The sequence below is a fragment of the Nasonia vitripennis genome, chromosome 4 (genome assembly GCF_009193385.2).
Source record: "Nasonia vitripennis strain AsymCx chromosome 4, Nvit_psr_1.1, whole genome shotgun sequence".
NCBI lineage: Eukaryota > Metazoa > Arthropoda > Insecta > Hymenoptera > Pteromalidae > Nasonia > Nasonia vitripennis.
This window is the reverse complement of record NC_045760.1, coordinates 2,470,938-2,488,191: the sequence shown is the minus strand read 5'-3', so window position 1 is coordinate 2,488,191 and position 17,254 is coordinate 2,470,938. Positions and strand designations below refer to the sequence as shown.

General features: G+C 50.5%; 1 protein-coding gene and 1 non-coding gene across 2 annotated transcripts in view; both read left to right on the top strand.

The window, feature by feature from the left end:
* LOC100120884 (UPF0489 protein C5orf22 homolog) overlaps positions 1–1,984 on the top strand; it is a 178,310-nt gene extending 176,326 nt beyond the window's left edge. The window contains exons 7-8 of the mRNA XM_001604426.6: positions 95–313; positions 1,704–1,984. Of these exons, the coding sequence (XP_001604476.1) occupies positions 95–313; positions 1,704–1,851 (367 nt within the window). The 3' untranslated portion in view covers positions 1,852–1,984. The remainder of the gene's footprint in view (positions 1–94; positions 314–1,703) is intronic.
* A 7,244-nt stretch (positions 1,985–9,228) lies between these two features.
* Positions 9,229–9,398, top strand: LOC116417297. The gene has a single exon (XR_004227601.1). It is a non-coding gene; the product is annotated as a U1 spliceosomal RNA (small nuclear RNA).
* The last annotated feature ends 7,856 nt before the right edge of the window (positions 9,399–17,254 follow it).

The following is a 17,254-nucleotide window of genomic DNA, read 5'->3' as shown; positions in this document are numbered from 1 at the left end:
ACCCGACGCATATCGCTCGCATTATAGCTGTAATTACACGCCGTGTGTTTTCCTCCGTAATTTTCCGTCCTGTAATCTTCATTTCGTGTTCCAGGTACGAGGGGGTGCTTCAGATCTACCAGGAGATGCACAGGGTCTACCGGGACTCGGAGATCGACTGGATGCAGGTCCACGATGCGGGCTGTACCGTGGACGACACCGAGCTCCCGCATCACGTCACCAGCAAGCCCGATCTCGATCGGCTCATCGAGGGAACCTTCAAATCCTTCCTGAACGCGCTTCCGGCTCTGCCGACCATCGTCACCATCGCCAGGTATTTATATTTGAAATAATAAAATAAAAAAATACGCAACATTTTTTTCTCCTCGAGGGTGCAATTTTCGCGAGCCCGCGCGTGCCAATCATTTCGCAGACGACACACTTGGCATGCCGAGCTCGAGTGGTCCCTTGTATATTCCGGCGAGGGTGTAGATGGCGCGTAAGAATTCGTGCGGTGAAAAGAAGAGCGAAGGGCACGCACACGCGTAATGTGCGTAAGAGGGGGGCCGAGTGTTCTCTCTCGCTCTCTTTTGGGGTGGGCTGGCCTAGGGGGATGGTTTTGTGAAAAGGGCGGAAGTTGGGCCACAGACTAGTCCCACCTTCCAGGCCAGAACGAGGGGTAAACACTCGTGGCTAGGGGTGAACAAAATTCGAATCGCCCGGGTTCGAGGCTTCTCCGGCCGATGGCGCTAGGCTCTAGGAAAAAAAAAATACTCGCGCGTATGGTGAAGCGGTAATAATTTTCGTTGATAAATTTCGATTTGTACAAACTGAACTTTTTACTCTTGAGAATTTTCAAATATTCTATTCGATTCGCGAAGTACAGCATTGATCGTAATCAAACGATGCAAAGTCATCGGAACGTCTCGGGAGTTGATAACTTGATATTGTCCAAGGAAAAGACGTAGAATTTTTCAAAAAAATTATCAAAAAAAGGAAAGCAACAAAAAAAAGTCTCGAAAGCAAAAAGCCTGGCGCCACCTAGCGATAAGACGCGAGCCTTATCCCGCGGCATGTGATATACTCGTCCGCTCGGCGCGTGTGTGCGTGCGTGTAGGGGTGGTCTCGCTCGCTCGCGGGGGAGAAAGGGCCAAGAAGAAAAAAGATCGATTCACCCCACTTTGCTCCGGCTCTGGCGCACATAATGCAAACTATATTCCCACCGCGTCTCCTAATCTCGCTTACCTCTCCTGCGAGCTTCAACTCCCCACCCTTACTTAACCCGTGACTTCTTCCAGCCTCCCTTCCAAACGCCGGCAGTGGCAACGACCCCTCCGACGCCTTTCCTACCCTCTCCTCGATTTCTTTCTCTTTTTCGCCGCAGCTACACCACTAGCGTGTCGCGCGTCCCCCACTACTTCATACACTCGCCACGTCGCCCCGCGAAACAGTCTATATAGCTCGGCTCGCGGAAAGAACCGAAAGAGAGAGAAAGCTCATGATTGTTTCTTTTATTTAGCTGAAGAAACAATTAGCCCGGAGCTGAGCGAGAGAGAGAGAGAGAGAGAGAGAGAGAAATTTACTGCCGGCAATAATTGTATAATAGGCCATTAGCCGCGCGCGTGCGCGAGCTCGAGGAATTACGCAACGGGAATAATTGATCGCCGCGTAATTGCGCTCCTATTTGCACGTCATCTTTCAGCTTTGCTTCTCTGTCCGTATAGGTCTTGCTACGACGAGTACTGTCCCGAAGAGGACGTCGAGCAGATACAGGCCGGAGTCCTGGACGAACTTCGCCAGAGGATCGGGACGGAGCTGATCGACGTGCGCTTCACCTACCAGGAGAATCAGCTGGAAGAGGGGCCTCAGTGACATTCCGAGTTCTAGCTCGCTTTATCTCAAGCGTCTATTTTTCTACCTCATATATTATCTAATCGTGCATGTGTGATTTTTTTTATCTATACTCTGATTTTAATAAAACGTCAACATTATATTCGTAAAAAAATAAAGGAGCACTCGAAGCACGAGCGACGGCTGAGATTCCCGCGTGTGGGAATTGGGGGACCTCGGGGGCCCAGTGCCGTATGCAAATAAGACGTCAGGCCCATAGAGCGCTCGCGCGCGCACAAGGGACTGCGAAAAAAACGTCGTGGAAGAAAAAGGGCTCTCACGTATACACAGTAGTGTAGCGCGCGCGGGACGTAATAATAATGCGGGGCCAGTGGCACGGATCTTATGTAAATCGCCGCGACTCGGCTTGCCCTCTGCAACGCGAGATCAAAGGTCGAGGCTGCTGTATATATACAGCGGGGAAGTCACGGGGCGCACGTCTTATCCAGCCCGAGACCGCAGCTTTTCACGCCGTTTTACGCTTCCGATCATTCGGTCTACTCTGCGTGTTTTTAATTAATTTTCGCTGCAACCCCACGTATCTGTAAACCAAAGGTACGCGCGTACAGCGAAAGAGTGGAGTATCTCGTTTTTGTTCTTCGATCATCTGTCACGGGCGGTACAAAGCGCGGGGAATTGACCTGCTGTGCGCTGACGCATCGTCGAGAGCTGAATCAAAGCCGTCGGTAGGCATTTGACCGGGGCGGTACAGTCTCGCGTTTCCGGCTAAATTTTTTTGCCCGATTTTTTTCCTCTCTTTCTATTCTCAACCCGTGCGCGGCTGCTGCAGCCTCGACGGATGCGGAATGTTTTTTTACACGGCGGCTTTCTCGCTCTATCGCCGCACTCTCGCTTATGCAGATCTCGCTCACGCGGGATTATTCCGGGACGGCTGCACTTTTGCCAGCCGGGGCTTTTGAATAATTCGCGCCGGCAAGCGAGAGCGAGAGAGACAGCGCGAGAAAAAAACAGGCGGAAACAAAGCCGGCGCCGATTGACGTTGTTGCAGTTGAGCGTCCCGCATGAAGAGCTTTTTTTTCGCTCGAGAGCCGGAGAAAGATATCCGAAAAAAGTCGAGGAAAAAAAAGCGAGTGTGTATATAGTATACGCTCGCTGGAAAGAGAAAGTTATTCCCGCTCGACTCAATCCTACGTCTGATAATCAAATCATCGTCGCGCACTGCGTGACGCATCGCGGGACAGATATAATCGAATGAGGAACTTTGCACGCTCCGTTCAACCCGAGATATATCAACGAAAAAGCATTGGGCTTGGGAGGAGGGCGCAATTAAAAGTGAATCTAGCCGAGAAAGCCGAAAATAAAACGCCCCCGTGCACTTGTTGAGGACAATGAGTCTCGGGACATAATGCTCAAGACAAACCGCTGCTACATTGTGTCCGCGCGCGTAAGATAATCAGCGAGTCGAGTCCGCGAGCTTTAAGCTCTTGAGAGCCGCAAGAAACGGGATCCTCTCGCATAATAGCCGCGCTAATAAACGGACGCTCGTCAACAAGTTTTTTGCGAGCCGAGTCGATAAAACGCTCGGCGCTTTTTCTCGTTATTAATTCACACTGTCGCGGACAGCAAGAACGGCGCATTGCCTGCGCAGCGGCGCAAATGGCCAGGCGGAAGTGCCCACAGAGAGAGAGAGACGAAATTCCCGCGCGCGGTAATGACAGTCGTTAACCGCCGGCGCAGGACCACTTGCTGGGATGTAGTGTCGCCCAAGTAGAGAGAGAGAGAGAGAGAGAGAGTGAGAGAGAGAGAGAGAGCTTTGTATGCTAATGACAGGGTGGTCCGGTTTCGTCCCTCGCGAGTAAAAAGCCTTGGGGTCAACGGGCCGCGCATAGTGCGGTAGTGGAGAGAAATTGTTAAAGTATCGCTTCCTCGTCGTTGGGAACAGGTTATATATCTATACAGCGGAGCTCGGCAAATGAAAGAAAAACAGACTTTTCACGTCGAACAAAGTTTGTCGAAAATATTGTCGGCGACAATGCCACCGCGCGCTAGAGTGTATATGCGCAGTATTCCCCGGGCGCGCCGAAGCGTCGCATAATCGCTCGCAGGTATACACGTATACGCATATAGGAAGAATATGCGCGTGACGAAAGAGATCTCGAGCTGCGAGTATGCTAATCGCGGCCCAAAGCCAATTATAGCGCGAAGCTTCGCTCCCCTCCTTGGGGCTTTTGGATTTTGGGACCGGTCCGCGCGCGCGTGGAAGAGAGAGAGAGAGAGAGAGAGAGGGAAAAAAGCTCGCTCGCTCGCGCTCATTGTTCATGCGCGCTATTTGTATTTATTCGGGCCTTTGTTGCAGCTACGAAATGTATGCATAAATACGCTGGAGGGAGAAGTTGCACGAGCGCCGGGGGTACGAGGTGGCCGTTCCTCTGCCGAGTCTCGCACTCGACTCCAAGTCGTCTTCTCTTCATCACGCAGATCCCGCATCACATACTCGCAGCCGGACGGCAGCAGCAGTAGCAGGAGGAGGAGAAAGTGCAGCAGCGACGTATACGAGAGTGAAAGCGAACGAGAGCAGCAGCAGCAGCAGCAGCAGCAGCAGCAGCGGCGGCCTTTCTCTCCCTCTTGCAGAGAGAGCACAGCCCCACCCACGCGCGACCGGCGGATGCTCGTTTCTCGTTGGTGCACACATATCGCATGTGCAACCATTCGATTGTGTTGGTGAATGCATCTCCTGCAGCGGATGCAGCTGCGAGTGGTCAGTGCTACGCGCGCGCCCTGCCTGACCGCTCGACACTTTCTCTACTTGCTTTTCTCACTTTCGATCTCTTCTCTCGTTCTCGTTCTCGTCTCTCTTCTACTCGTCAGTAGTGATATGTTGTACGCAGTGATTTTGATTTTGAAATTTTTGTCGACAGTGTGTCCGCCAGGAAAAAAATCGACCCGCGTTATTGGAGTTCGTGCGCGAGATTTATATAATACGAGTAGCGTCGAGGAAAGAAGGAAAGTGCTGTGCTCTCGTGAACGTATAGATATATATATAGTATACGTGTATATAGGGGGAGTAGAAAGAACACGTAATCCGCGTAGCAGAGCGCGCCATATTTTAACATCGTTTCGAGTCGCATTATGTTTCCAGCAAAATGGTCGGTGCACACGTGACAGGCCGACGGGAATGGTTTATCTTGAATACACAATCCCACCCCCCCTCTGCTCGCTACTCTCAGAGAAAGCCCCTGCTAACGACGCCCATCGCCACCCCCTCGCTCGCGTATATACTTCTGCCTCAGTCTGTGTGTGTGTGTGTGTGTGTGTGTGTGTGTTCGCGAAGGGGAAGCCATGCTCGGTGTTGTAAGCATCGGTCTAACGACCTTCTTTCTCATTTCTCGCCAAGACACGCGGCAGCCACTCGACTTTTCTTGCTCGGGGAAAACTCGAAGCCAGCCAGAAATAACAATTTCCATTCAAATGGGATTTCTCGCGCGCGTTTTTCCTTTCTAATCGCGCAGTGCGTGTAGGCAAAATAATCGAAAGCCATTCCCGGGCTCGTTCGGAAGTTGGCATCTTTTTCTGGCACTTGAATTGCTTTATATTGGATTCGAAACTTTTTGTTCGGCCGTAGAGTAGTGTCGGCGAAAAAGAAGAAGGAGAAATTAGGAGGGAAGGAGAGAGGCGTTTAGAGAGCGATGCACATACAGAGTCGGATCAGCGCACGCGAGCGAAGATAGCGGGGAGTTATCCGACTATCCTCGGGGGGTATAGGTATGGGCGTAAGGCTTCGCGTGCAGCTCCAACTCGAGCATAATGTCCCTAATGAATCCTCAAACTCAAATTAAAACTTGGAAATCGTCGACGACACTCGATTCCGTAACAATGCAAACTTTGCACACTAACCTTAAGAGCCTCTCCCTCTCTCTCTCTCTCTCTCTGTTCGAGAAGGAAGTTCGGCTAAACAAATTATTATCCCCTTTTGTTATATTTCTTCATCGAGTCGATCGCGACGCGGAAAAACTCGATTCGCGCTCTAATAAGCTTTTCCCCGCGCGCACGTATAGAGAGAGAGAGAGAGAGATTGGGAAGCGTCCGTCGTAGACGACATCGTCTCTCGTGCGTTATATATCCCTCGGAGCCTTCGGGAATCGATACGTGGGCGTGTAGGGGAGAGAGGACGCGCGCGGATTTCGAAGCCCGATGTTTCGTTTGCCCGACGCGTATACGTATATATCTACAGAGTGAGAGAGACCCCGCTCGCGCTGCTGCTTCTTCTTCTTCTGCCGGCGTCGCTTCCCCTCTCTCGAATCCCTCGGGATAATCTCCGTCCCTCGATTCTTTCTCTCTTTCTGGCGCTTGCGCGCACACACACACGTACACCGATGTACACGCGTCGAGCGATGGGGGAGAAAAACAGCGCTACTCCCTCTCCCTCTCTCTCTCTCTCTCTCTCTCTCTCTCTCTCTCTCTCTCTCTCTCTCTCTCTCTCTCTGTCCTGCTCTATTGGATTCGCGAAAAGCTCGCCGCGTATAATACATTCGTCCGCGTTTAGACTCTCTCCCTCTACGTGTGCTCGCGCGTATGTAGACGCTGGCGGCTTCTCTCCCCCGCTTCTTCTCTTTTTTTTCCCTTTTTAGCTCGAAAGTCTATATGTCACTCGCTGCTGCCGCTTTCTCGTTTCACGTGAACAAAGAACAAAGGGACGTCGATGGAATTTGTTAGTTTCGTCGCTCTCCATTATTTCACGCGTATTATTGGACTTGAAATTCCGCAAAAGTATACAGCGGCGGTATGGAGCAGTAGATACTCCCGGCTCTGGCAAGACGCGTATATTCTTGGAAAAATGAAAACTTCCTTTGAGAGCGCTCTCTCGCTCACGCGCGTACATACGCAATCAGCAAAACAAACCGGCGAATTGTTTGTATTTTTCATACGCGTCTTCCCTATCCACACACAGCGGAGCATCGGCGTCAGACTCCCTCGCCCCTGACTTTTTCTCTTCGACTCCATTCCCCTTTCTTTTATTCATCGGCTGGCTGGCGGCGCGCACACACACACACACACACACACACACACTCGGGACCGCGCGGGGGTACGGCAAAAAGCTTTCTCGCTTTTCCTCCCTTATACGCGACGGCCGCCGCGGGGGAGGAGAGAGGCGGTGGCTGCTGCTGCGGCGTGGCCACTGACGCGTGTGCGCACGCAGAAAAACTCGTCTTATTTATATGCCGCAGCTCCGATGCCCTGGGCGAATCGATATCTCGCGCGACTGATCATCGCGAATTTCCGCCTTGTACGTCGAGGAATCCTCCGGAAGTCATCGCGCTGGAGAAGAAGGAGAGCAATTGGGTCGGACACTACCGGCGTCCGGCTGCAATCTCAATTTCAAATTGAAGCCCGAGGAACGCGATGAAAGGCTTGTCGTACAAGCGGCTCTTATTAGTAATCTCGGAGTAATTTCGCGCCGCCGCCGAAGCACTTAAGTAATTTCGCGGCATATTCCACCCCCACGGAGATCAAAGACGAGTTGATTAACTCTAGGCACGCGCGTCTTGACTCTCTCTCTCTCTCTCTCTCTCGGTTTAGGTACATCCTGCAGAGCTATTTTTCCTCGGAAATCGTCGCGGGAGCGATAAAAGCCGAAGCTCCAATCGTGAAATGGGCGGCACGGCTGTATGCACGCGGAGCCTGATGCAGTAGGGGCGAGATGAGGCAGTTCGCTCGCGTATCAGCATAATGTATAAGAGAGACGTTAACTCCTCGCTTTTCTGCCCCGAGAAACAGCGCGGGTAGTTGTATACGTATATTCATATATAGGAAGCCGAGAGCGAGGGTGGAGTATGAGATTGAAATGAAACTACCCGATAGGAGCCGCCCCGCGGCTTTTCCGAAGAAAGATTAAAATGTTCGCGATAGGGAATTCGAGGGCGGATGAGAAAAAACGGAAAAAGCGAGGAAGAAGCGCCAAGCGAGGAAAAGTTTCGCGAATCTCCCTGCGCGAGCGCGCTCGAACTGATTCGGTCCGTCGATTTCGTCTATACGGACGTGAAAAAAACTTGATGGGACACGAGAGAGAGAGAGAGAGAGAGAGAGAGAGAGAGAAAGAGAGAGAGCCGAACGGAAAGGAAACTCCTCGAATGATTGCCTTTTTTGCATTTGAAGCAGCAGCAGCCTGCAGTGTGCATAAAACTCTCTTCTATATACTTTCAGCGTCCTTTTTTTCTAATTCCGAGCGCACAACTCTTCATTGTCGGATGCGCGCGACAAACTTATCCGAGCTCGATAACGCCGCGCTGAAATCAGCCGAAGAGGCGTTTTATGGAAGGAGAGTATGCAAATACGATCGTCTCTTCTGCTACGGCTCTGTCTCAATTAACGCTCACTCCAGCGTCAAGTCGCTATTTATTTTCTTAGCAAATTACTCGTCGCGCGCGAGGCGCGAGAGAAAAAGCGAGAGATAGAGCGAGCTCGGACGCAGAGGGGGTAAGTAGTGGGTGGCGTCGTCTGAATGGCGGCGGCTCGCTCGAGTTAAAGACGCCTTCTAGCAGCAGCAGCCACCTGTTGAGACGTCCTTATAATTAATTCCATTTCACACCGTCGCACACTTTGCCTCGTATAACGATCTCCGCGCGGCCGTTCAAAAGTAAAGCAGCTATACGCGCGCCGCTCTAAGTAAGTATAAGCAAGCGACCGAGTCTACTTTTTCGCTTCTTCTCTTTTTTTCCGCTCCTCCGCGCGCTTTCGCATCGAACTTTGCGCGCTAATAGCGCTGCATATTTTATAGCCTCCGCTCTCGAGCAGTGGGTCAGCGCGCGTTTAACGCGCAGAGAAAACAAAAGGTGATGCGTTAGTACTAGTAGAGCTGCTTGGAATACAGTGAGAGAGAAAATCGATAAAAGCCAAATGTATGCTAATTGAAAGGGCCACGGGCGATATAAGAAGCGTCGCGCGCGCGCGCATTTATTGCCGGCACTCGCTGTCTCTTCCCCTATAAAGAGCATCCGGCACGCTTGAAATTTATGAGACACTCGACGTCCGACCTTCTTATAGGCCTTTCCCCCTCTCTACTCTCGCACTCTCTCGCGCTCCTCGTGACGATTGATTAATTGAGCGGCCAGGTTTATTTGTATCGTCGGCCCATTGTACAGCTGCCATACCTTGCACGCCTCGATCCGTCTCTCTTCACGGCGGCCCCTATATACTACGCGGTGTGTCGTACATTCGCGTATATATAACTCGTCTGATTTATATGCCGATATGCGATATATACTGATCGTCGATGGCCTGTTTGCGAATCGTAAAGAGAGCTGTTAATTCGAGAGCCTGACGCAAGGTGGCAGCCGACAACTCGCAAGCAAAGCGGAGCATCGATGGATACTTGTAGAGGTCCGCGGGGCTGACCAAGGCATAATTACCGGGCGCAGGGCATAGCCGTGATCAAGAAGGCGGTTTCCCCAGGGGATGGCCTTCCTCGCGGTTGCGCTGACCCCTGTGGGTTATTATAAAGGCTCATAGTGACATAACCCATGCGGAATAATTTTTGGTAGTCGGGACTGCGACCATAAGCGCGGTCCCAAACAACGAACGAATTCAAACACAAGATGCTTTTAATTTTACAGCGAGAAGAAGAAGTCAACGGTGCGCAGATTCATTCGAATAACGAATAACGAAGGCGAGACTTTTCCGTCGGCTGCGTTCCCACGTATGAAATAAACCCTTGCCGCCGCAGCGCAGTGTCTTTCGACTCCTCTCCTCGACCCTCGAAGCTCGCTCGCGCAGGTGCTCCGCGCGTTCGACCCTCCATATTTCCATGCGAGCATATAGCTGCGGCACACACTACGACGGGGGAAAGCGTCGAATTTAAATTTTTCAGCCAGCTCGCGCACAACGGCGTGTTTTGAAGCTACAAGCGTATATAACGAAGAATCGCTGTCGCATTCGAATGATAATGAACATACGCGCAAGCGAGTATTCGCGAATCCGTATCGGGTTTCCTCTCATAAATTTCGTTTATTTTGATCCTTCGACGCGCCGCCGTATTAATCATCCGAGTGTTGGAGGCGTCTCATCGCTGGTTTTGTCGCGGCAGAAAAGCTGACGCGACGATCAATCATCGGAGAGCGCGCACAGGTCGCTTGTCAGCGGCAGGCGTCGCGACTCTCTCGCTCGAAGAAAATAAATTTCAGAGCGAGAGGATCCGCACCGGTGTGTAGCTATATCGATCGAGAGCCGAGTTTTCCTTGGTTTTACATATGCAATCTCTCTCTCTCTCTCTCGAACTTTTTCCGCGCTCTCGCGACGGACATACGCATCGGATTTCCATTGAAAGCTGCGCGCTCGCGAGTAGTAAAAGCTCAAAAGCTGGAAAAGCTTTCGGCCGCGGCGGGGGCGCTTGAATAAAACTTTTCCCTCTCCTTCTTCTTCGATTTTACTCGACTCCCTCCGAGAACACACTATGCGCACGCTGCAGCAGCAGCGAACTGGAAGCTTTATTTTTCGAGAGCACAAATGCAGCCCGCGCATTGTCGAGGCGGCGGAACGTAATTTTCGTATAGTGCCGTGCAGCGCCGCGCGACGGGGCCGGAATAATAAAGTCCCCGCGGAGATAAAGCATTGAAAAAGGGAAGAAGACGCCTCGCCGGCTCTTATCGCTCGCGCATCAATGCTATTCCATCATCGTGTCGTTTCAACGCCGCCGCCATTCGTTATCTCGCACTTTTCCATCTTGCGCGCTTTTCCGCCTCTCTCTCTCTCTCTCTCTCTCTCTCTCTCTCTATCTCTCCGTACGCGCCTGTATATACAGCTACAGCCGGAGAGCTCTCGGCTCTCGCGCGGTTCCTGAATACACAAAGCGCGCGAGCGAGTGTATAGCGCGGGCGGGAGGAAGCGAAAGGAGGGAAGCGTAATATACTTTGCTGCTGCCGCTGCGGAGGTACACACACACACACACACACACACACACACAATGTGTGTACGTGCTTTTTTCTCTCCCTCGGCTTTTTCCCGCTCCGCGTGTGCGCGCTCGCGCGACTGCGTGTGTGTCAAGAATATACGCTTTTATTGATCGCGAATGAATACGCGAGAAGCGAGAGGGATGTATATACGAAAAGTGCGCGGCGCCGGCTACGCCTCACCTCGCTTTTTTCGCGCTCATCCTTATTCGAGGCTAAAAGATTTCCTTCCTCTCACCCGCCGCCGCAAGTTTTTCAAAGAAATAGTGGAATTACTTTTACCATAGAGCATGAGAATTTTTCATTTTCCAAGTGTCTTGGACTCGGGCAAACGCGTAATAACCGCGCGGAGGAATTGCAGCCCTTCTAGCATTAGACTGATTAAAAGGAAGAGGGTAAATCCGTCAGCTCGAGAGGCGCGTCGTTAATAAAGTCAAAAGCGCGCGAGCGCGATACATCCTCCGGAATTAAGACGCGACGAATTAAACGCGGATGAAAAATATGGGAGAAAGAGAGAGGTTCTGTGTGTGTGTATTATACGGAATTCGGCGGAGGGAACACGTGCCGGCAGCAGCGGCGGCTGCGAGAGACGCCGCGCGTATATAGCTGTGCTCTCTCTCTCTCTCTCTCTCTCTCTCTCTCTCTCTCTCTCTCTCTCTCTCTTTCGCGCGCGGATCGATGCGCCGGGGCTGCGCACGCGGCACCGCACTACTATCGTCCTCGCCATCCGTCGCTTCAACATGGACGCACACCCGCCGTCGACAGCGAAAGAAAGCCGATGCGTGTGCTGCTTCGTAATGGCGATGCTTTATCCTGGCTTTTCACGGCCCTTACATTCTTTCTTGGCTGTATTAAGATTATTCTTTTCAGGGAATTATCGCGTTGCGTAATTAAAAAATAAATAAGCATCTCCGAGAACGAGGAGGAAATTTTCTGATTATCCATATGCGAATCGCTGTTGATTCGAGAGGCTGACGCCAGGTGGCTGTTTGCTACTCCCAAGCAAAGTGGAACCTCGAAGGATACTAGTACAGGACTGCGAAACTGGCCACAGCAATCAACTTGGTCCTCCCTGGCAGAGTGGCCGTGATCAAGAAGGCGGATCCCTCCAGGGATCAGGGCTCCCGCTATATTAGGTTGTAGCCATTCCCTGTGGGCAAGGCCTTATAAGCTCGTGGCCGAACCCATGCCGAGGTAATTTTTGGTAGTGTGGACTGCGTTAACTACGCGGTCCCGCGCCCATCAACCAATATAAACACAATAATCTGTTATTGCATATAGCTATCAATTTGCCGATCTTGAAAGACTTATCCAGTCTGCGATGGCATGCTTTTTTCAACAAAGGCGTAAATTCATGTTTGATAATTAAAAAGTAAAACGGGATTGAAAAATTCTTTTCATAGAAATATTACGCGAGCCTGCTTAATGATAACCGGATTGCACGTAGCCAGCGGAAATTTTAATTACATTGCGCAGGTCCCTTTCTCTTCTTTTCTACGTTTCTCGAATAATACAAAGGCGAACTCGTCGTCGCCGTTCCCGACGGTATCGTCGCTCATCGCGGGAAGATGAAAAATCTGCAAGCCCGGCAATGTGGCATTCCCCTGCGAATTATCGTCCTCGAGATCGTGATTCCATTACAAGTCATTCGAACGAGCCGAACATTAATTTAATAATGCCGATGAGAAGTTATCGCGGTAATTCCTCCAAGATTATTATTCGCTCTCTCGACGACGACTACGACTATGGCGTCCGCGATTATTCTCTCTCTAGGAATCAGCACTCGTAAATCTCAATAATCATCAGCGCTCGATAAAGATTCCGGTTTTTTCGCCGCATTTGCATATGCAAACGTTCTTTAGAAATTTCCTTCCACCATACAGCAGCAACAGCAGTGGAGAAGAACAAAAAAATAGAACGAGAAGCAAAAGAAAACATCAGTTGTTTCAGCATAGCAGCAGTAGCAGCAGCGAGGGACGAGCCGTTATGCATAGGAGTCGCAAAACTCGTTTGATTTAATTCACGCGCCTAGACACACGAGAGTTCCCACTGAGCGCGCTCGTCTCTTTTGTGCAGTTATTAATGCGCGCACGGCCACTTCATTTTCGCCGGGGCGTCGATGTATAGAGAGAATGAAAAAAGTGTTGCGCTGCTTTTTTCCTGGCTACCTGCCGACGACGATCCCGTGCCTGCGCGCGATTCGTTCCCGCCTATGCAAATTTCTCGCCTCGGCTAAAGGGCGCCTTCTACTGATGCATACATATACATATACAGCTATAGAGCGGCTGCGGATATTCGCAAATTGTTCGTAAAAATTTGTTGGCAGACGCGCCGTCCCGCCGGTACTTTGTTTTGCGCTAAGCGATGACGCTGCGCAGCAGATAAGGTTAATGGAGTGTGTGATACCGAAGGAACGTGGAAAATTTAAGTGTACGACGGCCGCGAGAGGAGTAAGGAAGGGGTCGCAGGTCAGGGGAAAAAGGGAGGAAGCTTCGCACAGCTTGACATCTGCTCCGCGCAGTGCTCTGTGTCTAAGCGCAGCGGCGAGGAACAATCGTAGGAAAAATAATAACTGTGTTTTTACAAGGGTGGAATACGTTAATGCGCGCCAGAAGCGCTCGCTGCGTGAGCGATGTTGGCGAGATAAATAAGAATCGAGCGAAGCGAAACTTTATTCCGGCAAATCTCGCTTCATTAGACGAAATCGACAATTAAACGCGCGTCGAGCGTAAATTTTAATATCTCCGAAGACTGCAATGCATTATCCGGGAAGAAAGTAATTACAACGATATTGCGGACAAATTTAGATTTACTTTAACGACCGGCCGCGCGTCAAGTCCGCGAGCAAATTGGTTCGAGATCGAGCATAGCCATAATAAATCGTTTAGAAGCGATTTAATGCCATTCGTATCAAATACGTGCGGAACCTTCTAATGTCGATATTACCCTCACCCCTGAGAGCCCAGGGGGATGAGTGTCACTGGCGAGGGTAAGGCAGTGCTCTGAAGCGCCGTCGACGGGGTTGGTAAGGAAGGGAACCGCCGCTGGGGCTCGGAAGACTCGAGCCTTGCCATCTGTACGCCGACCCTTGAAACTCGATGGCGCAGGGTCGGTACGGGGATGCGGCGCTGGGGTAGCCACCCTGTGTCGGGTTTTTATCCTGTTCGTGACTTACCTGCCATGGCGGATTGCTGTGAAAATCGCGATTTTATTGATTTAGCGACTGTACGCGCGTTCTTGTTAAAATTTTAATGAATTCGTTGATAATCGTGTTTATTATTTACATCCTGCAATTAATCATATTTACAGTGAAGGCGACGATACGTCCACTCGATGCCGTATTGCCGTGAAGAATTTCCAGAAAAAAAAAAGAAACACGAAACGCCCAGTGGGCCAGTGAAAAAGAGCATCGCTATAAACGCCGCGATAGCCGGCGGTTTATCGATGATTAAAAAACATCGGCGCGCAAACAGAGCCGCAAACAACGCGTAAAAAAGCTTTTCCATAAATCAATAGGATTTTGTCGAGTGAGTTTTTATTTTTTTTCATTTTAACGCGAGCGCAAGCCGCAGATACGCACACGGGCCATTTGTTCCCTTTGAAGCCTGGAAAAATATTGGTTCTCGCGCGCACGTGTGCACGCACGCGTGTACTATATACATGTATATGTATATACAGTGCGCAGGTATCGAAATACATCCGCGTGCGTGTCTGTACCCTCCATTGGGGCTCGATTGCCAATGGCACAATTCAATATCCAATAATAGCCGATATCGAACCTGTCCCTCGCAGCAGGTAGTCGACACGCGCTCGCGCGCGAGAGAGAAAGCGATCTTCCCTCTTTATTATGCAGGTAGCAGGTACACGGGCTTCGATTGAGACAACTTGCCTTCTTCTTTTGTTGCTTATACGGCCGAGTCGTTGACTCTTTGAAAATACAGCCGATTCGCATAAGTATAATGGCTTCATTTGTGTATTCGTCGAACTAATACACACATTCACATCGTTAATTTTTCCATCGCACTTTTTCCTTCGCGACACGAGGCGACTTCAAAGGCTCGAAAAAATTTCTAACGAAGCGAGTCTTTGAAGGAATTAAATCACGCGCGGGCGGGAGAGGGATTCGTCGATAATTGCCAGAATTAACGGGCTTCCTCGCATCGACGTCTCGTGATTAACTTGTCTCGGAACAATTCGCGAGGCAAAGGCGTCTGCGAGACGGGCGGGGGGCCGATGGGAAGAAAGAAAGAAAGAAAGAGCGCGGGCGCCATCGCTGAAAGTTAGAAAAAAGCAGCAGCAACCCCCCCGCGAGGGAGAGAGAGAGAGAAAGAGAGCCGAGGGTTCCACCCCCTAGCCGGCGCCGACGAGCCCACCCCTGCTTAAATTTTATTGGAATATAACCCGACTGAGACGCGCGAGCGGTACAGCGCTCTGTACTCGCTGCGCGAGAGTGAGAGAGGGAGAGAAAAAAGAGCGCCGACGTGTATTTCCGAGAGGGGCCTATTAATTTTTAATTGGAAAGATTTTTAATTCAATTGCACTTTGCTAGTTTCGAGTGCAAATACTTTCGCGTGTATGTATATAGCGGGGCTGCGCTCACTCGCTCGCTCGCTAATTAAATTTCACACACGAGCGGTGATTACGATTCACTGAATTTTCTACGATTCAATTTCGTCGCGGTTAAATTTTCATAAATCGCGCGCCGAGCGTATATGCCGCCGGGGCTTCATTGTGATATTACGTTAGCCGGCCGGAATAATCGAATCGAGAAAAAAAAAATTTTTATTTCACCCCGTGTGGATTAAAATTTCATCTTTCTCACGTAGCAGATCGCGGGGAATATATTCTGCGTCGGAGTTGGAAATCGCTCGGGCGCAATAAGTCAAATCTTGTTTGCGAATACTGCCGTACACTCGCTTATTCGGCTTTCTCCCGCGAGCGAAAAGAGAGAGAGAGAGAGAGAGAGAGAGAGTAAAGGACCTTCCTCATCGAGCGTATAATTAAAGCGGGCGCTGATTAAAAAAGTTGCCAGGGCCGTAAGATCATTAGAGGGGGCGGCGACGTCGACTGCCCCCTCGACGACGACGACGACGAGGAGGACGACAAGACGAGCGAGAGAGAGAGAGAGAGAGAGAGAGAGAGAGAGAGAGAGAGAGAGAACGTGGGACCCGGGTGCGCAAGAAGTGCGCACTTCCCCTCGCGGCGAAATATACAGGCGTAATCCGGTTCTCTCTCGCTCTTCCCTCACTCGTATACAGCTATATACGTTTATCTTCTTTCTCTCTCACTCTTTCGAGCAGTTCTTCTTTCTCGCTGCTGCTGCAATAATTATTCCAGCGCCATTGTTGCTGGGCCGTCTTGCGGAAATTCGAGACGAGCCAGGAAATGAAACGATCGCAAACGAGAAAGAAGAGAGGAGAAAAAAGTCCGAGGATTCGCGAACAAACGAGTCGAGTGGGCTTAGGACTCTTTCTCCTTCTCCTCTGCTTCGCTCAGCTCTTCTTTTTTTTTTTTTTTTTTTTTTTTATTTAAATCATTAAGGAGAGCCTTTTGTTCCGCGGCCAGATTATTTGCCGAGCTTCGCCGCTGCGCTCTTATCTACTCCGCCTCTATATAATCCCGAAGGACAATTAAATAATTGATTGTCCGCGGCTGCTTCAAAGAAATAGCTGCGCGCTATATATCCGCAAGGATTTTAATCGAAATACCTGCACAGTAGAGGATCGAAAAGCTGCGAACGATTATCATAATCCCATCGGGCAAGTTAAATGCGGGAGGTAAAGTCGTTATACTCGCATCTGCATCAAATTTTCTCAATTTTACAAAACTCACGTTCGAAGCAGCAGCAACGGCAGCATCTCGTTTGCTACGGTTTCGAACTTTCCATTGCGCAACCCCCGCGACGTAGCCGCCATTAAAACGAGAGGCGGCGACGGCGGACGGAGCTCTACGGGTATATAAGGGAAAAAACCTATCGAGGAGAGAAGCTACCGACGATGCGCAGAGAGGAGCTCCGGCAAGATACTCAAACGAGTTATTTGCATCGGAAAATTGCAGTATAAGAAGAGTTAAATTGACGCCGGGACTCTGTAGACCTTCTCCGGCGCAAACCGAAGACGACCAGGAGAGATTAACGAATTTTCCGGGTCGGCCGTGGTCTTACAACTTTTTAACGAATACTAATTTCGCGAAGTTTCGAAAAAAAATCGGCGATTCGGTCGAACGAGAAATAAACGCAGCTCGGGCATTATTATCCGCGGCGCAAAAAGCTCGAGATTCCATATAGCAGCAGCGGCAGCGGGGTGTATATACGGCTTCTGGCATTATCAGCGCTCGTTTCATGAACCTCCCGCGCGCCGTCAAATTATACGTCCATATTTTTATTATCTCGGTGGCGGAGGGAGCCGGCGCGAGGGGGCGACTTTCTTAAAATTCAATATTAGCCCGCGGCGGCGTCTCGCAACGGAGGAAAAAATATAATA